This window comes from Phalacrocorax carbo, chromosome 5, assembly GCF_963921805.1.
Source record: "Phalacrocorax carbo chromosome 5, bPhaCar2.1, whole genome shotgun sequence".
Taxonomy (NCBI): Eukaryota; Metazoa; Chordata; class Aves; order Suliformes; family Phalacrocoracidae; genus Phalacrocorax; species Phalacrocorax carbo.
This window is the reverse complement of record NC_087517.1, coordinates 2,007,588-2,033,797: the sequence shown is the minus strand read 5'-3', so window position 1 is coordinate 2,033,797 and position 26,210 is coordinate 2,007,588. Positions and strand designations below refer to the sequence as shown.

At 47.8% G+C, this 26,210-nt stretch overlaps 1 protein-coding gene across 8 annotated transcripts in view; it reads left to right on the top strand.

Moving 5' to 3' along the window:
* The window catches only part of FMNL2 (formin like 2), a 152,689-nt gene that overhangs the window by 82,339 nt on the left and 44,140 nt on the right, over positions 1 to 26,210 (top strand). For all 8 annotated transcript variants that reach the window (XM_064450935.1, XM_064450931.1, XM_064450933.1 and 5 more), the window contains exons 3-6: positions 7,816 to 7,896; positions 11,402 to 11,478; positions 13,658 to 13,741; positions 15,381 to 15,533. In XM_064450935.1, the coding sequence (XP_064307005.1) occupies positions 7,816 to 7,896; positions 11,402 to 11,478; positions 13,658 to 13,741; positions 15,381 to 15,533 (395 nt within the window). The remainder of the gene's footprint in view (positions 1 to 7,815; positions 7,897 to 11,401; positions 11,479 to 13,657; positions 13,742 to 15,380; positions 15,534 to 26,210) is intronic.

The window sequence follows — 26,210 nt, the reverse complement described above, 5'->3', positions numbered from 1 at the left end:
ATCTAAGCATTGCTGTAGGTGGCCTGAAACCTTGCTCCCTACATCTCTGACTTGTAAAGGAGGAGGAGGAGAAGAGCAAAGCCAGTAAACCTGTTGCCCATCCTGGAGAGGGCCAAATGGTGGTCATCTGGGGCTGAGCATTGGGAAGGATCCAGGCAGGGAAGAGGATCCCATGTCCTGGCGTGGCGAGCCACCAGAGAGCTTTCCGGAGAGCCACGTTTGGTGGTACTCAGGGCCTCTTTATCCAGCTGCATGCCGTGAGGTGTTGGGGAGGGGGGGGCACAGATGTTGAGGGAAGAGGTTGGGGCCGTCTTACAAAGTTCTTCGTTGCCCTCTAATGGCAAATTGTGGCAGGGGCATCGCCGTGTCCTCACCTTTGGAGGCACTGGAGGTTGTGTGCACGGAGTAACAAATTAAGAGACCTAAGGTGAAAGTCATGCGATTTACATCCAAAATATCTTCACTGAGATATTTGTAGAACTCTCTCCCTTTCCTAATGAAACTCCTAATGAAGGCAGGTGCCAGCTGTTTCGGAGGCTGGTGGCCAGCGTGGAGCTCGCTGGGGTGCGGTGGGTTTCTCCAGCAGCTTCCCAGTTGGGGGTCCTGTGCCACCCCTCAGCTCTGCTTCCAGGGGGCTCGAGCCCCTCTGTGCCTGCGTCAGGGGTAATTACACCTCCAACAAGGGCATGTGTGGTGCATCGGCAAGGTGCCACGTTCCGCTTTAGGGTTTATTTGCAGCTGAGAAGTGTCCAGGTACGGGTCCTGTTGGAAACACAGCCCCAGGTGAGCAGGTTGTGCTGCAGCAGTCCCTGAGTCCTCCAGCTCCCCGGGCGAAACCCCGGCTCTGCCGAAGAGCAGGGTGGTGTTCCCCTGGGAGGGGAGGGCGACCTGGGCTCGCTGCCCGGCTGAGCATCATGGTGGAGGGCGAGCCCAAGCACAGAAATTTGGCATTGTGAGATTAAGCTATCAAAAATAGTGTACAAGATAGCCTGGAGAAAGATAACATCTGAAACCGCGGAGGGACTGTTGGACTTGTGCTCATTTACACTTCGGTTCAACAAGCGTTGACTATAGTGGTTAGATCTTTCTCTAAATGAGGCAAAAATGTTAATCACTAAGCTCTCTGTTATATCACAAAAGAGGTCAGTGCGCACTAGCGTGTGCTACACACCCACACGCCCTTTAAGCCAGGCTTGCTTCGGTGCCCCTTCCTCCTCTGCCACTGTTCATTGAGCACTGCAAAGGGAAAATGGCCTCCAGCCTTCCCCTCCATAAACCACGTCTGGGGAGAGGCAGGTTCTCAATATTATTATTATTTTTGGGGTTTTTTTGTGAGATTGTGCACTATGGGCTGATGGAGAGCGTAACAGCACAGAGCTGCGGTGGTCCGTGCTCGCCATTTCAAAGTCTAGGGCACCAGGGAGCGCTGACAAATATCTCGGTGTCCTTTGGACTTGGGATGGGAGTTACTGAAAGGCAGGCCGGGCCACGTCCAGGCTGCAGGCAGGGCAGCGGTGCAGGCAGCCCTCCGGCGCGCGGCCCGTGGGTCTCGGGTGGATGGCTGATGAGGAAGGGGACAGGCGGCGGCTGCCGGACGGGGCTGAGCGAGGAGCAGGGTTTCGTGGGGGTGCTGTGCTGTTTGTTGCCTGACACAACTATCTCGGGTGAGCCCCAGACCTCTCCTCAGAAATACGATGAAGAGACAGTGGTTGAAAAGTGACACCTCACGCTGTGTGTTACCATACGGTGCCATTATTGCAGCAGAGATTTTTTGACAACATTCAATGAAGCATTTTCCGCATCTTTGCACATGCTGCAGTAGCCATTTACAGCTCTGTTTTGAGACACTTTGCATTAAAAAAATATTTTGTGTACAGCTGAATCTCCCCTGTTGTGGGTAAAATACAGGCTAGAAAATCCAGTGTTTTATTGACCTCACAAGCAGTTGGATGGTAGAGAATGCTCATGGCTGCACTTATCCATCTGGCTGGCCCTGTGAGACGTGCCTCACTGGAAATCGAGACAGCGAGTGATGAAGCAGTCGGAGGTACCTGCACAGGGCACGAGGGGTCCAAGGCTCAGCGGCATGGGGCCGGGCAGGGGTTGGCATCCCCGGCTGCTCAGGGAGCTTCTGCGGCTCTCGTGCCTCTTGGCTGCTCCCTTGCAGAAGCGCTGGTTTTGCGGAAAATGAGTAGAGGTGTAAACGGATCCCTCTGCCCCCTAATTAGCACAGAGATGAATGGCTGCTGTAGTTTCATTCCCTAAGAAGACATATAAAGTGACATACTGCCCTGCTGGCGGGCTGGCTGGATTGCTGGGGCAGGACTGAGCTGCCCTCCAGGTCTGGGTGGGACGGGCGATGGGTGGTGGAAACGTGCACCGCGTTTACGATGTGGTTGTGCCTCGGGAGTGAGAAGAGATGGGTCTCTGGCCCTGCTTGTCCACCTCCTTTCACCAGCCTTCATTGTGCATGTGCTTTATGCTCTCCTAGCAGCTCCCGCCCGCCCGCCGGGGTTTCTGACAAGCCTCGGCACCGAGTCGGACGCAGCGTGTGTTTACCTAATGTATATGAATCTTAAGAATGAAACAAGTTAGTGAAGGTATTAATAACAACAACAACAGCAACAATAATAATAACAACATATGTCACTAATGCAGAAAATGTCCTGAATGTTTTTGGAAGCAAAAGATCTCTGGAAAAGCCATAATTTCCTGGTTACGGAATTAATAAGTTTTCCAGATTTGGGTGAACAAGAGATGTGTCGAGTTCTTTGTAGGATCACATGGAAGAGGAAATGCAGAAAGCCAGCAGTTTCTCTTTGCTGCTGAAGTAAAGCCCCAATCCAGCCCCATTTTTTTGGTATCCGTCAGAAAAGAAAATGCTAATTCTGGAGACTGCTGGTAAAAGAAGCACAGGAGGGGTGTTGTGCTCCCCCGCCCAAGCTTTTTTCCTGAATTCTCATCATTTATTACCCTTTAGGGAGGTGCTGGGCACCAGGTCATCTCGCTGCTCTCTGGTCCGGTGCTCCTGTCGCTGGCTGCTGGCATGCCCTTCTCTGCGCTTCTCTGTTGTTCTGGCTTACAGCAGCACTCCTCAGCAATTTTTCAAGTAACAAAGAGCCTTTTATCCTTGGGAAATTAAGTTAGTTTGCTTTCGAGGTGGCTGACAAAGGCAGGGTTGAGTTATTGCTGGTCTGCACCTTTCTCCTTTCAGGGCTGTAGATAGTCTTGGTGCTTATATGAGTCACGTAGTGGAGATAAAATAGGTTTCATTGGGATTTATTAACTTTGTTGTGTCTGAATGGCCCAGTCCTGGGGCGACCGGGAGGGGAAGCCACCACGTCCCAGTCACGATGTCACCCACTGGCTTACGCTTTTTGCTCGGCGAAGTTTGGAGACTCAAATAGGGATTGAAAACTTTATATGTGTGTGGTAAAAATCCCCAACTTCCTCGTTCAAATAGTGTTAAACCCCTCGCTGTATAAATTCATATTTTGAAAGCATATTTGGCCAGTGAGCGATTGCAAATTGCCAAAAGTGGAAAGGAGGAGCAGACAGGAAAAAGCAACAGTTTTTAACTTGTTATTTACGGTATCTAAAGGCAAGTGGATTATGTGTGAACAGCGGTGCCTCAGTGTTAGCTGGGAAGCGTGTTTGTCTCTATAGGGAAGTAAATGTTCTCAAGCAGGACCAGAGGACCTTCAGAGGACCCCGGGTTGGCCAGCCTGCACAGTCTCTTACAGCATTCGTGGCAAGCGAAATACCAGACTGCAGTCACGCTGATCGACGAGCGCCGTGCCCTCCCACCCCCCGCGAGCTCTGGCAGAGCATCATTTTTCTGGGAGGGCGATGGCTGCAAGCAGGCGTTCAGGGTGTCCGGGAGGTGCCGGGGAGCCTCGGGCTGCCCTCGCTGCACAGTGCCGAGCCCTGGTTCTTGCAGCTTGTGATGTATCAGCCCCTAATATAAAACAGTCAAAGCTGGATAAACCGAGACAGTACACGTAGCCAGGAAAGGGCAGTTTTAAAGGCTAATCCCTCATGGCTTTCCAAAGCAGGAAAAAAACCACTTTAAGGGGCTATAAAAATGTTTCCAGGACTAGATGTTTACCACAAGTGGTTCTTGGTCACTAGTTAGCGAAGAGCATCGCTGGTATCTGTTGTTCATGGTTAAGGTCTTTAAAATCCTTCAACCCAAATAATTCCACTCTACAGTAACGAGCAGCATCTTTTTTTAATGAAGCTGCTGTAGAGATTATTGCATAAATACATAATTACAGCTATGTTTTAAGAAAACAAACAAAAATATATAGTGTCTGCATCACAGACTACTAAATGTGCTCGTTGAATCTCATTAAGCATTTAATTTTGAAGACTCCAGATATTGAAACTGGCAGTTAGGAAAAGCTCCTCTCACTTTAGCAGATGATAGCTGATTAGTTAGTAAGAGAAACGAATCTGTAAGAGTAAAGTAGCTTCTCTGGAGGATTAGACTGAACGCAGCAGAGCTACATCGGCATGAGAGAACCCCCCAAAATGGGAAGGAATAAATATGAGAGCTAATGTGGGGCCTTGTTAGCCTGGGACTTCGCTGTGCCTGCCGGTGCTCTCGTGTCACCCAACGCTCTTCAAGAGCAGACCTTCGGCTTGGTCCTCCACCACTTCGCTCCATCACTTGCAGATGCAAAGAATAATATTTGGACGTGGTTATTACTAAGTAGCACAGTGAAAACGCTTCTACCTTCATGTGCTTTTTGTAGAGGAGGCTGTGGTTATTCAAATGCTGTAATGTCTCTGGAGCTAATATAAAACTGTTGAGGGGGAAAATGAGAAGTGGTGGTGGTCTCTGAGGTCCAGATACCTCTGTAACTCTTTACTAGTCTACAACAGGCCAGAACCTCTTTTATAGCAAAGTGGGTTGTTTTTTTTTTGTCTGTCTGACAGTGTGAAGAAGTTCTAAAATGGGTTAATGGATGGAAACTGCTCCTAAATAACATATGTTAATGCCCACTGTGCAGCCCCAGTCACAGCATCCTGAGAGGGCTGTAAGTCTGACTGAGAAACTGGCCTAAGTATGTCCTGTAAAAAGCACATAAATTAAGCTAGCAATTAAAAGTACTTTGGATATTGACATCTTATTCTTCTATAATGACATCTTATTCTTTTAACTGATTTATTTTATGTGATTTTTAAAAAAATTTATTATTTTATTTCCTTTAAAGTCCCTGTCAACATCTGTGGGTGTTCCTGCTCCCATTTTCTGGAGGGTTGGGTGCTAGGGCTGGCCATTGCACACACCTCGGGATGTGGCAGGCGATTTCTGCTTGTGCTGGTGGAGCTGTGTGAAGGAGCCTTGGCACACCGTTCCCAAGCCTGCGTGTGACTCCGTGCGTCTGTCTCGTGAGCCCGTCTTTCCCCACGCACCAGGAGCGGTTCCAATTAGCCGCAGATTTAACTACCAGGGTGTGAAAGGGGCTGCCTGACCTGTGCGGGCCAGCTGAGGTGGGACTGGCTCGAAGCGTCCATGCCTACAGAGCCGAGAGGGAGCCATGGCGGTGGGCACAGTGCTGGGGGAGGATGGAGCAGGACAGACACCCCTGGCATCACTTTGGCCAGAGAGGAGCTGGCGACGAAGAGCTTTGCGTTTTCTGAACTGTTTTTTAGATAAAAGGAAATGCCAATTCCAGGACCGTGGTTGGCCCATACACGTGAAGGTGCATGGAAAAAAAAAATCCAGTTGTAAAAGGGGAAAGAAATGTCTGCTCTCCGTCTTGGAGAGCTCTCGCCCGGGGCTGATGGACCACAGGGCAGACTTTCTGGTTCATTTTTTCCTTCTGACCATGACAAATTACTTTTTTTACAGCAAGCAGCACGATAATAACACGAACAACTTTTGGTGTTCAGACAGTACATTCTGGTAACTGGGCAGCAGTGCACTATTCATTATGAAATAGCTTTCAGATAATGTAGTCAAAATTGCATCCTGACCTAATAAAGGGAGGTTTCAAATATCAGTTATAAAATGTGAAATTTCAGGAGGAAATTGTTATGAGATCTTTCCTCAAGGGAAAGGGCAGAATAGTTTAAAATTCTTCCAAGATACAAATAGTATCAGAACTTTTGGTAATGCTCTTAACAGGTTTGGACATAGCATACTCCTTGCAGAACAACTCGTGTTCACAGCAGCCTGGGTAGGATAAATTTCAATCTGGCTGTGCAACTGGTAAAAAAAGCAAGGAAAAATCAAGCAGCTCTCAGAGCACAAACCTTACAGACCTTATATTTGTCATTAAAATCTTCAGTTCGATTCTGGATGTGGTTGATTCTGGACAGCAGATCAAGTGTCCCCCTGTAAGGTGAGGTGTTGGGAAACCTTTGGTGAGAAGCGAGTCTCGAGAGCGGTTGGGAATTTCTTGGCACTGGACTTGCAGCAGGTGAGATGTGGAAGGGAAATCAGGCGTGCTGCTGGTGTATGACAGAAAGCAGGCAAGCAGGCATGGGTAATGAGATGCTTTACAGGGGTAAAGCCCGTTGATCATGGACAACCTGCCTTTCTCCACGTCCTGAAGTTGGTAAGACTCCAACCTTCGTGGGGAGGAGAAGCACGTGGTGGCTCCTGGGCTTTCCCAGTGGGGCAGGGATGGGTATCTGGTCCATAATTTGCCTGTGGTAGTGTAATTGTGGTCTCGGTAGCATTTGCTGGCTTGCTTCCCGCCATGCTGGAGATCCCTCGGCTCTGCCCTCGTGTGACACAGGCGCTGAAGGTGTCGCTGGGAGCCGTGGGTGGCTGGAATGGGCTCAACCACCAGCACGCTCCCCATGCCAGCGGTGCTGGCGGAAAGAGCGTGGGGAGCTGTGACCCCGAGGCACGATGAACACGGTGGTGCTCAAGCGTTGTGTTGGCGTAGGCGGCAGGATGCTGCTGCCATTGGGTGTATTTACGTAGAATAAACAAGCCCTCCTGTGCGGTGGCTGGGCAGGGCTGGTAACGAAGCCTGCGTTGTTATTGCTAGGAGAGCTAAGTAAAAACGGAGTATTGGTCTTCGTTTCCATATGGGGCTCCACGAAGACGAGCTGAACTTACTGTGGCCCAAATACTGTGCGACCACTTTGTGTCCATGGCCAGGGAGGCTTTGGCTGTGCTGCGCGGTGCTCGGCCCTCTCCAGTCCGGTGCCCCTTCCAGTAACGGGAACCTGCAGTAGGGTTGGGCTGGGGCCTGGTGGGCCACTTCCAAAGACAGTCCGATTTAATACCAGGGAGTTAAAATATTACTCGTTTCTTGCTAACGCACTACTCTTGCATTTATTTTTATGGAGTCTGAACAATGAAATGATATGTCTTCTCCCATGCATAGACCGTGCAGCACTTTTTTAGGATTGTTCCGAATGATAAAAAAGGTGTCTTGGTTTTTGTGGTGATGGCTTTCAGTCAAACATGGACAGGCGTCTGTTCTTCTAGTGCTTCTCTTTTCTCTCAGTACTCCTGGCTAGCAGAAACCCCGTTATTTCAGACGCGTGCTTGTGTGTATGTATAATTAAAAGTCAAAATAGACATTGAATATGTAAGGTACATTTTTATGCATCCTATATTAGTATCAAATTTTGGAATATCAAGATATATGTAAATAAAATATATTTACATGCATATTGTATATGCATAGATTATATACTTATGAATATAAGATATGTACCTATAAAACTATATTATAGATATCTACTGTTTAAAATGCATGCACACAGATAAATACTTATGTATATAGTAAGTAAACATAGAAGATGTTATAAAATGGCTGATGTTTATTCTTATGTCCTTTGCAGGAAAGATTTCAAGTGAAGAATCCTCCGCACACATACATCCAGAAGTTGAAAGGCTATCTGGACCCGGCTGTAACCAGGAAGGTGAGGAGCGTCCTGTTTCCTCTCGCCCGTCCCTCGTTCCTCGGCAAGGATGGTCCCGGGGTCCGGGTTCCTTCCTGCCTTTGTGTAAAAGGCCCCATAAAAGTCTCTGAGAAGAGTTTTGGAGACGGAACAAACTGCAGAGAGAAGCAAAGAGAAGTTGGAAAGACGCTGCAGTTTTTGTAGCTCAGAAAGGACAACAGATATAGCAAAGAAAAGGACCATCTGACACATGAAACAACTTGTTTTAATAACTTCAGCTTCAGTAGTCTAACGGATTATCGCTGAGGTGTACTCTAGGTCTGACTTTTCATGTGGGCAGTGCTGGTGGTGAATAAAACCTCTGTCACATGGTGCTTTTCTCACCCATGTGAAGGGGATGTTGGAGTTTCGAGTCCTTTTCTCTGGGCATTTGCATGACCGAAGTTCAGTACAGCTGGCATAGTTTGCCTCTCACTTGCAGCTCCTCTGAGGCGTCAGGGTTGTGAAGTAAAGACATCACCTGGGGTGTATTTACATGGCAAAGCCTCATCCATCCTTCTGCATATTCTTTTGTCCAAAATAGTTTGATAATCACTCATGTAAGGCTCAGGCACTTCACTTGGCCTTTCACGTGAACGTCGTGCATCCCTGAATGTGGCTTCTGTTCCGGGATGCATTTGTGGCTGGTTCTGATATTTCTGCACCGCTCTGATGGCCTTAGTAATAGACTCCAGGATTTTAGAATAATAGTAAACCTGCATCCCATTTAGAGGACTATCGCTGAACCTTTGGTATTTAACCACTTCGGATATCAGCTCATATCCTGTGTTGAGAGTTATAATAGCCATTAAAAAAAAAACAACCAAAAAAAGGCAGCGAGCGCCTAGCAGATCCTGCCATTGACTGCCTCTGCCTTGTCCTCAACAAGCGCCGCTTTGTGTCGCCGTACAATTAGCCGAGGTTGGTGCCCTGCGGTAAAATACGTATCCTGACACAGGGCTTCCAGGCCGGGGCCGGCTCCAGCCGCGCCGGAGGTGCACCTCCGTCCCTGCGAAAGGCGAGGGGCGAACACTGGGTGCCCTGTGCCTCCAGCGCGCCGTCGCTAGCTCGTGTCTTCAAGGCTGCAGTAATGTCTTCTGACAGTGCTTCTCTTGTTGGAGGCTCTGACAAGGAGTAGGAAACCATTTAGTAGGAAACCTTTAAATTTGCCTGTAGCTGATTGTAGGTTTGTTTTTTTTTTTTTTAAAAAATGGTGAACAGAGGTCTTTGTGTTTTATTCCTGAAGGGTTTTTGAGATTCATTTAGTGTTTGGCTTTGCTCTGTGGTTACAGGCACACATTAAAGCCTTTCTTATCCTAATACCACTATAAGAGTCCCATGACAAATGACAAAACCTAAGGAGCCTAAAAATAACTCCATTGAGTTCCTCTCTTTTGTTGCGTTATTCTCTATCACCAGCAGCCTTTCCTCAGCCTGGGCTGCGAGGCGGAAAGATTTACAGACGGGCTTCTGGACAGAGGCGCGATATTGTGGGGAGAGCTCGTGTTACCAGGATTATTGCCGTAATTGAGGTGGTGTCAGCATTTTTGCTGATGATCCCCAGCGTGGCCAAGAGAAGGTGGCTCCAAACGCTGCTGCAAAATGTGCGTTTCAGCTTATAATTGGGGTCTTAATGGCTCTTCCTGGGAAAACAATTGCTTTATGTCCGAGCTGAATTTGAAACAGGAAAATGAAAGTGTTGAAATTACACATTTTTAAAGAAATTGCAGTTTGGTGGCTCCCAGAGCCCAGTAAAGCACAGAGCCGGATCATTGCTCTCTGCCACGGTTGCGAATAGCAGCCTGGCCTCGCTGGGGCGTGACGGTCACCCGTGGGGCGAGCGAGAACATGCTGCCTATTTCTGCTGTGCCCTCCCACCCCTGCCTCCTGTCTGCCTCTTGCTACATCAATATTTTACCTTTATTTCTAGAGAGGTAAGGTTTTGTATTGTTTGCAGTTGTATTGTGTCAACTCTCTCGGGAGAGAAGGCGCTGTGTTTTTGTACTCGGAGCTAATTAACCGAGGTCCAGAGAAACTCTATGTCTGCTCTCAACTAGCTAGTGCAAAGTGAAAATTAATAGCGCCTTGTGTCTACTAGGACTTTACAGCGAGACATCTATTTTGGTCTGCCAGTGGCTTTCTGAGCTGGGATTTAGTCTTACCTCGGGTAAGCCAGTGGCGCTAACTAGCACGTGATAAAACCCTGGTGAAAAAGGCAGCTGATAACTTTCACGTAGGTCAGCAAGGCAAGGTAAATCCTATCCTTTCATCATCTTCACCTCAATAAATGAACTCACGAGAATTATTAACTGCCAAGTAGTCCCCTTGATCTTAGTCTGGCTTTGTGGTAGTGCCCTGAGAACAAACCCTTTTTTCCCTAGTATTCCGAGCATAGTCCTACTTGCAGCAGCATCTCTTGCGTCCTAAGCATTTAGAAGCCCTTTCCAAACACATCAAGTCTGTGCGAGTGATAACTGATGCCCGAGTTGGTTGTTAAGTACCACAATTCCAAGGTGATTATCATTGTCCATCCACTTCTGCTCTCATTTAGCTTGTTCATGAATGAGAATTTACCAAAGTCAACTGCTCCAGAATAATTTATCGAGCTGTTTTAGTAGATTTCCATGGGCAAGGAGCCCCAGGCAGGAGAGAAGGCGACAGTCTTTCCCCAGCTGGGAGAGGAGGCGGCATCACTGGCTCACTCTGTTGGCACACCGAAGGCAGCCCTTGCTCCACGTTGCTTTTCAGAGGTTGGAGATGAGCTGCTTGACTCGACTTGAGATGAGTTGGTGTGTGTTTAGGGGTCTTCTGCCATGACTGGTGCCTGCTTTGAGCTGTGGAGCAAAGTGGGGCTCTCACTGCCTCCCAGTGACTTTCTCCCAGGTCGCCCTTTCTGCTCCTATACGGAGATGACATAAAACCTCATCTCCTTTCTGCTGTGTTGCTGCCCAGTGTTTTACTTCTGACGTTTTATGGCCTTTTCCCAGCATCTCATTTTGCAGATACAACTTAGTGTGCACAAATTATTAAAGCATGCAGATGGCAGCACGTGTGTATTTCATTATTGGCTCACGCCCGCAGATTTGGTAATTACACAGAAATCATGGCAGGTTTTTCGGTGTGGGTGTAAAGTCGTGAAAGCGAGATTGAAACACCAGGCTGAGATAAGAAGCCTGAACACTGTCGTTCTCAGTGGAGAGCTTGATACTAAAACAAAGCTTGTATTGTAAAGAAATGTTTATTTATCTACAGACTTTTAATTTTCTTAATCCTGGAAACTCAAAAATGTGCATGGGAACAGAAGTTATTTTTCTGCGCATGTTTTTGTTGACTGCCGGACTATTGTTGTTGCATTCCTCAGGATTTAGAGGGCTTCTCAGTTTACCTTAATGTTTTATTTATTCAATCTGCGCTGTGTGAGATGTTGATATTTTAAATAGCATCACATGAGTCTAATTGTTATTTTTGCCTGCTCACTCAATTACAGAAATTCAGAAGACGAGTCCAAGAGTCCACTCAGGTACTCCGAGAACTGGAAATTTCTTTAAGAACGAATCACATCGGGTAAGAATTTTTGGTGACCTCTGGTCTAAGTTTTTTTTTTGTTTGTTTTACATCTACTGAGGAGGCCTTTGGGAAAATTTCTCTTTGCTTGCCAAGCAGTGATACCACTTGATGGATCGTCGAAGCCTGAAGGGCTCAGTTAAGGGATAGCTGGGCATCTCCGGAGAATAATTCATCTCTAATCCTTTCATGATAGGGTTCACCCACAATACTAGGAAGGCTGCGAGAAGATTGCAGTCAACTTCTGCTCACCCTAAGTTAGTCACAGCAGCAGTGAGCATGTCTGTGTCTAGAATAGTAATAGTATTGCAGCTATAAATATATATAAAAAAAACCCCATGCTGTTTTATAGCTTTAACATGATGCAGTTCATGAAGCCTGGCTTTCCCAGTATTTTACTTCTACAAAGCACAAAATTCCTCTCAAATAGCAAACGTAAAAGAATCTGAGAGACTTCGGTTTTTATTGAACGTGCCGTTCCCATCTCTGTTTCCACCGGTCTCGCCTCTCTGCTTTGGGTCTCGGGACCAGAAGCCAGTTCAGCACTGGTGCATCAGCCAGGAAGGTTTCTTCAGTGTTTTGTTTCATGATCTCACACTGTGTCCAGCTCAATTACATCAGTTTTATCGGACGCTCCTCTTATTTTGTGGAAACAAGGGCATTTTGAACTGTGGGAGGAAGAGCCGTTCTCCCTCTGTGGGAGCTGGCTCCCCAGCGTGGCGTGCATGGACGGTGTGCACAGCATCAGGGGACCCTCCCGCAAGCTGTGCCGTCGCAAATATGTCCAGCAAACTTCTCCCCCGCCCCTGCTCTGGCTCCTGCTATGTTCTCCCTGTTTTCCAACCCAGAAGATTCCCCACCAAAGACTTAGGGCATCCGAAGCATGACGCTCTGCAGATTTACGATGGCTCATGGGTGTGCGGAAGGAACCGTGATGGTGCACCAGATGAATAAAGGAGGCTGACAAGACCAATGTTTATTTATTTACTTTAGTCGGCTGAAAGATGTGTTTCAAAATATATTTTATAAATATGCCAGGTTGTTTATTTTAGTAGGTAGGCAGCGAAAGATTTAAAGCCTGAAGACTGGAGTAACTCAGAGACAATGAATTCCCACTCTGCTGAGAGCAGGGGATCCACAGCTGCGAGGCCCTGGAGGCAGAGCGAGCCCAGAGCCCCAGTTCCTTCCCTGGCTCCCCACTTGTTCCAGTGGCACCTAACCCGCTCCTGGTGGAGTTTTGGCTGCCCCGCTTGGGTTTGGAGGAGAGCTGGGCTGGGGCTGTGCCGAGGCTCCTTGCTTGCCTGGGTTTGCCCCCAGATGTATGGATTTTCAAACTTTATTAGGCACTTTCAAGTTTTTGAAAGCTTTGGAAGGTAAGAGCCTTTTCTGAATGGAAGATAATTCTGCGTAATTCTCAGGGACCAAAATTCACAGTAAGAGATTAACATCTTTTAAAAAAAGAAGGCAGGATTACTTAAATGTACATCCAGGATGCCAGATCTCGCCCTCGGTGCTGTTACTCTTTTGCTGTTGTGCTGTCTGTATGCTTTTGAAATGCTGCTAGAAATCAAGGTGTAGAAGAAAAGTAAACCAGGTCCCTGCAACTCATGCATTAGAAGGTGGCTGTAGCCGCTGCTTGGTGGTTTGTTGTCATGGTTCAGCTACAGTGAAGAAAATTAACTCCATCCCAGCTAAAACCAAGACGTTTGTGCAGCGGCGCGTGCCAGGGAGGAGATGAGCCTGGCTTTGGAGCAAAGCTGGGCAGCAGCCGAGCACCCTGGTGCACCCCCGGCCCTCGTGCAGCAACACCGCTGTGGTGGGGAAGGCACTTACCCACTCCGGAGCTCAGGACTTAGAAGAAGTACTCTGAAACATCTAGTTTCTGAGCAGTGTGTGTAGGGGGTTTTATGCTGTTACTGGTGGAATGTTTTTCCTATCACGGTGCTGCAAAAAAGCTCCTTTCAGTACATTTATAAAGTCCTCTGAAGGACTCTTTTAAGGTCTTCTAAACGATAAAGGGCATTTTAAAAAAGCCTTCTTTTCCTGACTGAGAAAGCAAAGTTTTGCTCAGCAGTGCTGCCTTTCCTGCAACAGACCTGCCTCTAGTTGATCTGACAAGAATTCCGGTAACTGCACGAAGCCTGTGAAATGCTCTGATGTCTAATGATTTTTCCTACAGATGGGTCAGGGAGTTCCTGAATGAAGAAAACAAAGGCCTGGATGTTCTGGTGGAGTACTTGTCGTTTGCACAGTATGCAGTCACGTAAGTAAGACATGCCTGCTACTCTGTGGGTTTGCAAGGCGGAGCAAGACTCCTGCCATCACTACCGAGCAAGAGAGGGAGGTGCTGGGGCAGATGCTCAGCTTTTCTAGCAGAGCTTTCCTGCCAGCAGCTTGGTATAATACTCTGTGTGTACCTTAATGCAGAGAAAATGGTAACATTAATCCAAAACCATTGGATCGTAACATGTTGCAGAGAAAAAAGCGCCTAAGTTTAAGCCATGACATCATTTATATCTAAGACTGCACTGACATATATTTTAACTTTGGCCTCTGAGCGTCTTAGAGGTTCAGAGCAAAAACATTCAGCAAACGCGTGGAAGCATGCAGGCTTCCTTAGAAATAGGTTTGCAATTAGTGTCCGACCCCAAGGAATTATAACACTGCCTACCTTGTTCAAAGCAACATCCACACACGAACCACCTCTCACAAGGCTCGCGGCAAGCAAAGTTGTCGGCGCTGTGCACGGTAGCTGCGCTGCAAGACCAGAGTAGGAATTTCGAGGTGATTTTGCAAGTCCTATGGAAGAACCTTTTGCCGTTCTGACATCTGGTTAGCTGGGAGTCAGATTTGGTCGCTCGGGTAATGAATCATTAAATGTACTCTATTAAAACAGTTGGGGAAAAATCAGCTTTCGTTACTCGTTATATCACACAATATGAACTAGATGTTCAGCTTGTTCTGTATATCCACAGGCTTTCACTTCAGGATATTGCAGGAATAGATTTTTTGTATAAAATTGTATGAAAAGAAGCGGTAGGTTAAAGATACCGTTGTAGTTAGGAACTCGAGCTGAGCAGAGTTGATGTTTTTAGAAAAGATGCCATCAGATATATATATACCGTCGCACAGAAAAGCGATTTTTGGTGGGGTTGCAATAAAATTAATGAAGGAAAATTATATGTTATAAGATGTTACTAACACTGGAAAAAACTGTGCACAGCAAAAAGAAGTGTTTGTATAAAGACTTCTTCCTAAAATTATACAAATATATGCAAGTTATCTTGCTGGGTTTTTCCCCTCTCTAACGTGGTAAACATGAGTAATAACCTCAAAAGCTGTAAGGGGAACAAGAAATTTTTGCTGGAAATAGCAGTATAATGGGCAACAAGTCAGAAATCAAAAACCTGTAATGATTATGGTAATGTAGTAATGTATGCTGGGAGATTCATGAGGGCCAGCAAGCCGGTGTAAATGCTCGGTCACATATTGATGGAGGAAACTGAGTTCGTACTTGCACAAAGTATTGATTTATTGAAATAAAATGGAGACGGCTGTAAGCATTCTCCCTCTTTCCTTCAAGGCAGGGCTAATCATCAGCAAAGCAGCCACTGTTGCATTTGTTTTGCGTTGAAATAGAATAGTAGGTAGCTGTTTGATCCTTCGCAGATTGTGCACTCGTGTGGTTAGCTGCTCCCTTCGTCAAGGCCCACATTTGCTGCACTACGCATCTGAAGCTCGCACCGAATTGCAGCCGAAGGGAAGTTAGCCTGCACTGCTTTCTTCCTTTCTCTTTGTAATCTTTTGGGACCTACTAAGATCCGCAGATGTTGAACAGGAAGGAGAATGCTGTGTGCATCTTTTCTGTCTAAGCCGGCGTTGGAATTTCGGTTTCCTTTCAGGTTTGACTTTGAAAGTTTGGAGAACAATGTGGAAAACTCGATGGACAAGTCCAAACCTTGGAGCCGATCGATTGAGGACCTGCACAGGGGCAGTAATTTACCCTCGCCAGTTGGCAACAGCATTTCCCGCTCTGGCAGACACTCAACTCTACGGTAAGGAGTTAAACCGGGCAGTGGGTGACCTGCAAACAGCGAGTGCCCAAGTGAGAAGGGTCAGTATGGTTTTCCAGTTAGAATATTTTTCATCTTCCCTCTTTTCACAGTATAGGCTTGATACATATAGGAAATGTGTCAGCGTACTGATGGTTTTGAGGTGGAAAGAAGTGCTAAGCTAGTAACGCGGGGCAGCATTACACAGCAATTGGGGAAGAGACGAGAATAGCTCTGCCTCCCTTTCCGATGGCAGAATGATCTAAGGATGCACAATACGTTTCCGTCAGGTACAATGTGGCTTGCACAGAGGAAGCAATTCCTCTTCTCCAAAGAGTGCCTCAAGATTTCCATGGACCCGGCCAGTCTGGGGCTCCGATCTGGTGTCTCGTCCAAAAAGGTCTCTTCTAGCAGCACATTCCTTCCATGCTGCTATGAACAAGAGGGTTTTTTTTTTTTTTAAGGCCACTTCCATCCTTCAGACCTGCTGTAAATACTAGCACCACCCCAGGCTTTACTATTGTCATGGTTTAGCCCCAGAAAATTAACTCTATGACAGCTATGAAGTGTCTCTTTCTCAATAGTGGGGTCTTTTCAGTCTGTGGACAAGGCAGGATCACTTCCCAGGACTGAATGGCAGTCAATACTGTTACATTCCTTCCATGCTTCACTATTATAAAACATACTGAACATCACCTTTAGACTAGCAGTACTGTTACCTAGGGGCGCGGCTCCGAGTGCTGAAAGGCATTTACTCATATGCTTTTTCATCTTTTTTGGCTTTTGTGGGGTTTTGTTACTTAGTACTGTGAGCATAAAGGAGTCCAAAAAAGATGGAGCCGGGGAGGACTTGTAGCTTTTTCCTACATCTTCCAGCTGAGGTTCAGTTTTGGTTTGTCAGTCAGTGGTAGTGTTGGCTCTCTAGCTGATGTTCAGTGAGCGCCTTCCACCTGCAGCCTGAGCGGTAGCGGATGTGGTACCGGGAAGATGTAGTTCACAGCCCTCAGGCAGTGGAGAGGAGACAGACCCACAGCTCTGGTAAAGCGATACAGGCTGTGGAGTGCAGCAGAATCACTTGACCGGTTGGGTTTTTTCTCTAAAGGTTGCAGAGGTGTTCTTAGTGATTTTTGTTTTCTTTGACCTTTCAATTACTATGACAGAAAAATGGTGAATTCTTGTGCTCGCAGGAGGATGTCTGGTTCTGCTCTCTGTCTTTGGGAGGCATGCTTGTGACTAGTTACACTAGAAATGCCTAAGTCAGGTATACATTACATGTCTCTTACATTTTTTCTCTTCATTTCCTTCCATCCTTTGCCCTTTTTCATGTCCCCCTTTATTCCTTACCTTTTTTATTTTCCATTTCAACATCCCCTTCCTTGCATCCTTCATTCCCCTCCCTCTTCTAAATGCTCTTCTCCAATTCTCTCTCTCTCATCCTTCCCTCCTTTGCTCTCATCTGCCTTTCACACACCATCAGATTGGCTTCTCTGCCTGAGCAACTTCAGTTCAAACGCTGCCAGAGCTGCTTTTCAGCCACCTGCCTCTGGAGCGGCTTCACTTTGCGCTCTGCTGATGAGGCTTCGAGCCGGAAACTCTCGTAAGTCCCAGGTGCAAGGTTTAGACACAGGACGGGCCGTGCAGGGCATGGGAGCCACGTGGCTAGCGCTGCTCCCCATGCCTTATAATCTAGTAATCATACGTCTTGGTAAAGCAACCGCCTGAGCATCAGGGTGGGTTTTCAGCCTCCAAAACGTGTGGTTATCACATTATAACTTCAAAGTGTAGTTTGCTTCCGTAGAATGGGATTTTCTAAAAAAAAAAAAAAATAAAAAAAAATGTGTTTTACTTTGAAACAAGATACTAGCTTACTTTATCACCTTGCAAATAGTATTACTAGTTTTATACCCGAGACATAGAGCCCTTAGTCATTGTCTGTGTTATTTCATCTTTTTTATTACAAACAGAGACTTCACTCGTATCCAACACTGGCTCAGAAATGTAACCTAGTACAGTGTTTTTCAGCCAAGCGCCCCCTCCTGCCTGCAGAGCCATCTTCGTACTGGGGCAGCTTGGGCAGAAACCGTCCAACGTTTACGTGGAATTAGCATCTTGGGTTTGTGTTTCATTTAAAAAAAAAACCACTTGTGTTTTAAAATATGTACTTTTTCAATAGCTGGGGACTGTGTGTATTTAAAAAACTAAAGGTAAAAGTAGATGGGAAGTTTTTAAGAAGGCTTTTTATGTATAATTAGTAAATATTGGTTAACTGAAACGGAATCTTTTCCTGAGAATGAGCTAGTGCTGATGAGATGAGGAGGGTGTGCAGGATGGCATTGCTGGTCAAAACCAGGAGGTTCCTGCCCCGTTGCTGGGTAGACGACGTGTCTGGGACATGTGGAGACGCAGGCCATAGATGCTTCTGTGTGGAAGTTCCTCTTTGGTCTGTTATAAAAGCCATTAAAATGGAGAGAAGGGAAGAAGCGGCCCTCCCCCTTGGGTGAAAAAGGAGAATTCTGACAATCTTACCAGGGTAATCCAGAATTCAGGAGCTGGGCTCATCCCTGCTACGCCATAGCAGTATGAAAAATGGGAACAGATTTGGCCTGGATGCATTTTTGTTAAAAGAGCAAGAAGATTTGGGGAGATGATGTTTTCATGCCACCTTTAATCCTCTTTTTCTTGTTTTCAGTGCTTGTGTGGCAGGATCATGGCACCAGCTCTCCCGCCTGTCCTCAGGGTTCAGCCGCAGTAAACCTGCTGCAGCCCTCAGGACCCTGCACTGTCCCAGCTGATCTGTGCTGTATCCATTTAGTTACAGCCAAAGGAATAGGAGATAAGCACAAAGTGACGCTAGGAAGTACTGGCAGGATGATACCCCTTGCGTGCCTGCAAATGATGCGGCTCCACCATAGCGAGTTGCCCCTGCAACCAGCCAGGGCAGGCTTGCTGCGGCGGGAACTCACCCGGCGGTGACGTGGGCACAGAGGCTTTCTGTCCGTCCGTTTGCGTGGCTGAGGCTGTCCAGTTCTAATTCTGACTTTAACTGGCTTCCTGTAGCTCTTCTTAGTCGTGCTAAACCCTGCCAAATCCCTGCTCGCTGGGTTTCCTTGGCAACTGAGGTTTCTTTTTTTTTCAAGAGGAGGCACAGGGATTTGGGAAGCAAACACCAAAATGAGGGCAGAAGGATAAAAACGGGGATGAACCTTTGGGGATTTTATTGCTCCTTTTTTGGGGGGGAAAAGAGCATTACTTTCACATGAGAGTCATACTCTCCTGTCAGATAAATATTAATGCGGAGTTTGTAATGTCCCAGCCCATTAGAAATTCCCTTTCTTCTGAGTCAAATACTTCAATTTTTATGTGGATTGAACTGAGAAACTTCATCTCTTTCTTCAAAATCTGTGGAGTCCGTAATGAAAGAGTGGTCCAGGCAAACGTATCTCAATGCATAAGCGGGCTTTGAATGCATTCACTGATCAGACTCAAGTTTGGCACTGCTTCTCAGGCTGCAATGACTTGGACTTTGCCGCTACCACTTTCAGTGCTCAGGAACCAGCTGACTTGGTCATCATAATTTTTGTCAGACACTTGCTAATTTAACTGGGCATGTTTTTGAGCAGTCAGTTGTCGGTCTCATGATTCCTGTGGTTTCTCTACATGAGAACCACGATTTTCACAGACCTCGGACAGGCGGGAGTCAGGCAGTGGTGTCGCTGGCAGCCGAGGGTAGCTCCAGTGCAGCCCTTCCGTGTAGCCTGCTTGGTGGTGGTGTGGGGGTGTTTGTCGGTGAATGCCCTGGTCGAACTGGGGGAGAATCCCCTACAGTACCCGTCTGTGTTTGCTGACAGAGGTGAAGAAACACGCTCGTTCCCTTGCTGGAGGTTGCATGGGACGCGCCCAGCGTTGCAGAGCTGAGCACCACCTGTGCGTGCATCTACACCTGTAGTCAGGCACTGGCTGCATCCCCTGGGCGGAGGGAGGGAGACCAAAGCCGGCTGTTTACATTTCTTTTCTTGCCTTTTTTAAGCAGCAAATACCTCCTCAGCTTCATAGATTAATAATTTTCCCACATTCTTTTAGATGAAGACAAAACCAGCAGGCTCAAAGTCATTTATTTTCTTTACATTCATAGCACAAACCAGCTTTGCTGCCCGTGTCCGAAGCGGCAGAGAGGAGGCGTTTTCGGGCAGCACAGCTACCTGCTCTGGCACTCCCACGGCAGATGTTTATGTCCCAGTGTGGGCAGAGGAGCTGATCGTACCTCACTGGTTTTAATGCCTGCGGGGCCACTGCTGAGCACCAGCTTGTGGTCTTTCCTTCTCCAAGGCCTCATCCCCTGTAGAGGGGTGCAAGTTCGGGGTCCCCATGTCAAGCAGACCCAGCTTGTAACTTGCTTTAAGAGGAGATAAGAGAAATCCAAAGTTAGTAGGAAGTGCCAGGACCTTCCTCTTCCAAAGTCCCTTTCTGCTGTCAGAAGAAACAGAGGCCTCAAGCTGCATCAGGGGAGGTTTAGGTTGGATATTAGGAACAGTTTGTTTACTGCTAGAGCGGTCAGGCCCTGGCACAGGCTGCCCAGAGAGGTGGGGGAGTCACCATCCCTGGGGGGGTTTCAAAAACTGTGCAGCCATGGCACTTGGGGACATGGTTTAGGAGGCCTGGGGGTGTTGGGTTGGGGGTTGGACTGGATGATCCTAGAGGTCTTTTCCAACCTTAATGATTCTATGATAAGGATGTTCACAATACAAACACCACCACCTCCAAACCACCACCACCAAAACTACAGAAATGCAATCCAAAAACCACCAAGCCCTGATGACAACCAGGAGTCGCAGCCCACACAGAGCTGGGCGAGCTGCCACGGGAGTGGTGAGGTCCACCCTGGGCTGTCCTCCGCTCTCCTTGCTCTTACTGTGGGGGAGGCAGTGTAGACAAAGGAGGGCATGATATTCTTTAGCAGATAAGAAGATAGAAATGATAGAAGAAACCAGCTGTAACTTGTATTTGTTATTAACGCAGTGCATTAGAAGTCTATGCCATTGGACTGGGCACATGTCCTCGTTTTAAGCACGAAAGTCCTCTCACTGCAGTTGGTGTTAGAGAGCAGGAGTTTGTACTGAGATTTGTGATCACTTACCATGGTGGAAAAGGCTTTTATTTACTTTGAGTATCCAAATTTGTTGCGTAGGTGTTTTAATTATCCATCTGTGGGTCTTCAGCGTCAGCACGAGCTGTTTTGCACCAGAAGATGCCCTTGTGTGTGGTGTTTTCTAGGTCTCTGTTGTGCAAAGTGCTCGATGAGTCCAGGACTCGCTGGACATTTCTAGCGGTTCTGGCTGATCACGTTAACAAAGTAATGTGGACATGGAGGCAGGAGGGTTTTTTCAGTTGTTAAATAATTGAATAAAAATGATGAGTAAGTTATTCTTGAACAGAAGCATAATTCTTTTAAATCAGGGCGAGAAAAGGAACCTTAAACCGTACCATGTATTTCAGCATAGGTTTAGCCTCGGTTTTAACGGTTGTTGGTTTTCCCACGCGGGTGCAGTGTCCCGGCTGTGGAAATGCCAGATCCTGCCTCCCTCCCTGTAGCCTCCAGCAGCAAAGGCACGAAGCTGTGGGGTAGCTTCCTCCCCACGTGTGACGGCCCGTACCCACCGCCGATGGCTGGCAGGAGGAAAGCATTACACGCTGCAGGAGCTTGCACGTGGTCAGGTTTTCAGTTTCTGCTTTTTTTCAGAAGTAAGGTTTTATAGTTCTTCTTTAAAGGAGGGGCAGAGGAAATAAAAGAGGAACCATCTGAATTTAATTACCAGGATAAATATACTCTTGGTGACATAATCTTTGACCTGCAGCAGACAGGAAATCAAAACCAACGATTCATCCAGATGCTCGGATCAGCCTAATGTTTAGTAACAAGAAATGAAATAAAAGCAAAAGAAGATCATCCACCCTGGCTTGGCTCATGTTGCGTAAAGGGAGGTGTTAGAGCTACTGCCAGTCTGCCCTGCCTTTAGGAAGGAAACAAACAGGGGTCGTTGCAATTGCCGCTAATACAGAGAAAGCGTCTTGAGCCTTAGTTCCAGTGCGCAGAGTCGTCGTAAAAGAGTTTCTGTACAAAAAATCCTCATTAATTCTTGGCATTCGTGTCTGTGTGAAGAAATTTGCATCTGTTGAAGGGAAGCGATCTAAATCTAGGGCAGAATCCCATCTGTGCTGGAGATATTTTCTCTGCACTGCAGCTCTCAATTGCATATTCTGTACCCGTTTCTCAGCCTCATCGTAAACTGAAGCGGGTGGAAGCTCGGCGAGCCGGAGGGTGTGGGCTCGGAATATCACTGATGATATCACTGAGTAACACGCCACCGACTGGGGCCGTGCGGGATGGTGGGGAAGGCAGGAGGGCTGCTGCGGAGAGAGCGCGGAGCGAGGTGTGCAGCCTGGGCGGGAGCTGCGTACCTGCCCCGGGGCAGGGTCCCCAGAGAGGAGGGTCATCCTGCGTTTTGGGAAGAGAACAGAACAGCTGCCTCTGACTTTGCCTTCTGGCTGGTCCCAAGGCTCTTCCAAGTGAACATCTCCAGGCTTCAAGGCAGCGGTTTTCCTGGCTGGGGGCAGGTAGTGCCGTACGGGGTGTCTGCAGCCCTCCTTGGGTTCCTGTGGGTCTTTTCCACTTCTTCAGAAGAGGCGAATATTGGCTTCACCTCAGACCTTCCTCCTGGTGCCTGCATTGCTTTGCAGAGAAGGGGTTTGCTTCAGTGCCTGGAAATCCATGTAGGTAGTGAGCGGTGTAGAGGAGAGCATCTCTCAGCCCGGGAAGACTCTGTCCAGGTGGCTGGATCCCGGGATGAGTTCCTAGGGAGATCAGACCCAGTGTGCTCCAGGGTCCTGCCGCACCGCAGAGTGCCTTTGCTCCCCGATTCTGTTTCTCCTCACTCCTCAAGCAGCTGTAAATACCAAATTCTGGCTTTATGGTTATCTTTTATTTGTTTAAGGAGACATGGCTCCCATTTGTTACAGCTGGCTAAACTCCGTGAGGTGTTTAAAGGCGTTCTGAAATTTAAGGAGTTGATACACCAGGCACCGAGGACAATTTTTCTTCTATCAGATTTCTGGCTATCAGACGAAGATTTAATCACTCTGCTTATTTAAAATTTAAAGGAAAATAATGTATGCAGCCTTTACTAGTTTAAAACTGAGATAAGTCATCGTAGGAACGATCTCTGTATGACTAGAAATGACTTTTAAATCTCCTTATTGCAGTGTTTTTCATATTTAGTGGAATGAATGTATGGAAATAGGCTAGTGTGGTGTGGTTACACGTTCTCCAGTCACCACTGGCAGCACTTCCATACTTCCCAGTTCGGACTCAGTGTAGGGCTCACAGGCAAAGGTTGCGTTGCTCTTTTTTTGTCTCAGGAAGGGAGGTTTGGAAAACGGATGAGTCCCTGAGCGCAGGGTCTGTGTGCGGGCAGGCAGCCCCTCCGCAGGGACGCAGGTGGGACGGCAGGACAGCCCCGGCTGGAGCTCCCTGGCTGGCCCCATTCCCACCAGGACCAGCTGGACAAAGTGTCCCGGAGCCCAGGTGCGAGGTGCAGTGCGGCACCCCCTCCAGAATGCTCGCGGTGCCTTGGGGCCAGCGGGATAGCCCCGCAGCGTGGGGAGCAGCCTAATCCTGTCCTGGTCTGCCGAGGCACAGCTTGTGCCTTTCCTTGAGGTCTGCTCCCCAAAACCCAGCTCCTGTGCTTTAACTGCTCGCGCCGGCTCAGGCAAAACTAGGTCATGTTTCCTGCAAACCTGAAATCCGTCTGGAGTGCCCTGAGCCAAATTATGCATATATATATATATATATATATATATATATATATATATATATATATATGGGGAAAAAAAAGCAGTTTGACTGAATTCTGCTTTGAATTTTGGGGTTTCTTTCATCTTGGCACTTCTGGAAAATGAAAGCAAAGGGAAGTAATTGCTGAAGCCCGAGAGTCGCTGGCTCTGCGTGGGGAGGGTGGTTTTGCCGCGCGTTCTGCGCTCGTCCCGCGCTGGAGCTGCGGGGCGGGGAAGGCTCCTGCAGCCGCACGGGCGGACACAGCGAGGGTGCTGCTGAGCCGTGGCGGCTGCCGGCACACGGTGCGCCCAGACCCTCCTGCCGGCTTCGTTTGGCTTTGTCCATTCAAAGTGAGAAAATTTACAAGCGTGTTCTTTGCGTTGGAGAGTGAGCTAGTGAGTCAGAATAAAACGAGCCTGTTATTATTTGTTCATGTGTTTATTATTAATCTTTACTATTACTATTATTATCATCATCATTAATGTTATGCACTGATTTTAAAAGCTACGCTCTTTTCTAAACAAAATGAGTAGCATGGGTTAGATAAGTAACTTGCACAGTAGCATTAGCAATAAACAGGGCAACCCCCCCAGACGCACTCGAAATATGCAGAGGAAGCTAAAGGAAACAGGGAAACAGTGGAAACAGAGGAAACAGAAGAAAGAGTGAAGTGTGATAACACCAACACCATATCTCATACCCTCTCTGGTGTTGCCCAGGAGCAGACGCTTCGTGCAGCAGATGCTTAGAGCACTTGCTTAGTCCGAGCAATGCAGGTACCCAGTGATGTTTCTCCTGCTACGTGCTCCTGCTTCCAGCAGCCTGCAGATTTAAGCATCCTGACCTAAGGATTGCCTCTTGAGTTTAATAGTTCTTGATGGACTTTTTTGCTCTTTGAATCGGTGTAAGTGCTTCTGGAGCCCGCGCTAGGCTGTGGGCTCCGCAGCAGTTGTGCTGGCGAGCTCTCGCTCTCCGGAGCGCTGTGTGAAAGGGTGCCTTGAAAATTAGCAGGTTTGCTTTGATCCTGTCACCTGGTAATTACATGCGATGCCACGTAGTTCCTGTGTTACGAGAAATAATGACAGACGGTTCCACGTTGACTATCTCCATGACTCTCACGCTTTCTTGGAGTGTTGGGGTAGTTCTCAGGAGGAAAAGCCTGGGTCTGCATGTCCCATGGAAGCTCTCCCGTGCTCCAGCTCACCTTCTCACCCCCTGCCTTTGGCGTGTGTTTGCAGTTGCGCTTTGGGTGCCAGCACTGATTTGTTTAACTCCTGGTTAGGGACTGGAGTGAGAGCTAAGGGTGCCGTAATCCAGAAGCTTTCCCCGCTGCAGTTGTTTTCCCAAATCAAACTGAAGAAAAGCCTTCCTGTGTATGTTCTCTGGGCAGCAAAGGTGGCACTGGTGAGTGCGAGGCCAGCTGCAGTTGTCTGAAGAAGCCTTGTTTTTACTGGAGGTTGTATTTACCCCACCAGTCAAGCTTCATCTATGAATTTCTCTTTCTTCCCCCAGCAGAGTTGCTCTTTTGCGTAACAGATATCAGAATTTGCGCATCACCGGCATCACGTTATCTTTCTTTCTGTCTTCCTATTAGCAGACTTTATACTTTCTTCCTCTGTTTTCAGGCCCGAGTGTGATAGTTGGAAATGCAAAAGGATTACTGTGCCTGCCTAGAGGTTTCATCAGCCTCCGAGCCTGGGAGCCGATGACCTTTTGGTCTCCCCTCTCACCTGCATAGGTGTAAATCAGGAGTAAATCTCTGGATGCTGCAGCCCTGTGACTAATTGAGAACCTGCTCGGACCTTCTCTCGGGGCTGTTTTTACACTGTACCTTGGGGGAGCAGGATGAAGAACATGTTTTTCCAACCCGAAACGCCACCCTTCACGCTGGCTGCCACCTTCCCCCGCGGCGCCGCTGGCTGGGGCTGCTCGGGGCAGGCTGCACAGCTTTGCAGAGAACCCCCGTGTCCCTGGCACAGCTGGGGGGGGGCCCCGCAGACACCCCACCCCAGTTTGGATGGGGCTTGTCCTGCGTGGTGTGCTGGTGCCGGGGCTCGCCGGGGCAGCACCACAGACACCATCAGCCCATTGCAGCAGTTAGCGCATCGCTGTCGAGTTTCTTGACCATAATCATAATCGTCTCATTGCTTATTCGATTTCACATATGTAAGAACATATATGTGTTTCATATGGCAGCCTGTCTCCTTGTCTCCAATTTCCTGAGCTCAGCTCGTGAAGCGTGTTTTTTCTTAAAGAAAATAAGCAGTATCTTTGGAAGAGCTGAAATGTGGTTTTCATTTACTCTGCCATAGAAATGACAGATTTAAAGATTTCCCGTTGTGTCTATTCCATGTACTTATTTAATTGAATTCAAGGTTGATTTACCAGTTAGGGGTTACAATTAAAATAATTAATGCCTCTGTTTTGAAGAAAGTTCCTAAGGGCTGTATTTTCCTCAAATAATTTGGAGGGCTTTCAGAAAGCTCAGCTGCAGCATAGAAGAGAGGCACCATTCTTGAACGAAATGCAGCGGGAATTAATACATTTGCTGATGCCTACGGATGTGCAGTTCCGCTAAAAGTCTGTGCCGCTGCTTGTGCAGAGGAAAGTGCATGGGGGAAAAAAAACCAGCAAACCTCTGGTTGCGGGTGGATCCTTCTTCCCCCGTTGCATGCCACGAGAGGTGGAGGCACCTGGCTTTGGATGAGCTGTGCTGTGGCTGGCGGCGTCGGCTGCGCCGGGTGGAAGAGCCGAGGCTGGCAGCTGGTGCGCTGTGCTGGCCCGGGGCTGGGCAGCGGTGGCCAGCAGGCAGCGGTGGAGCCGTGCATCTGGAGCTTCGGACGCTGCCAGTG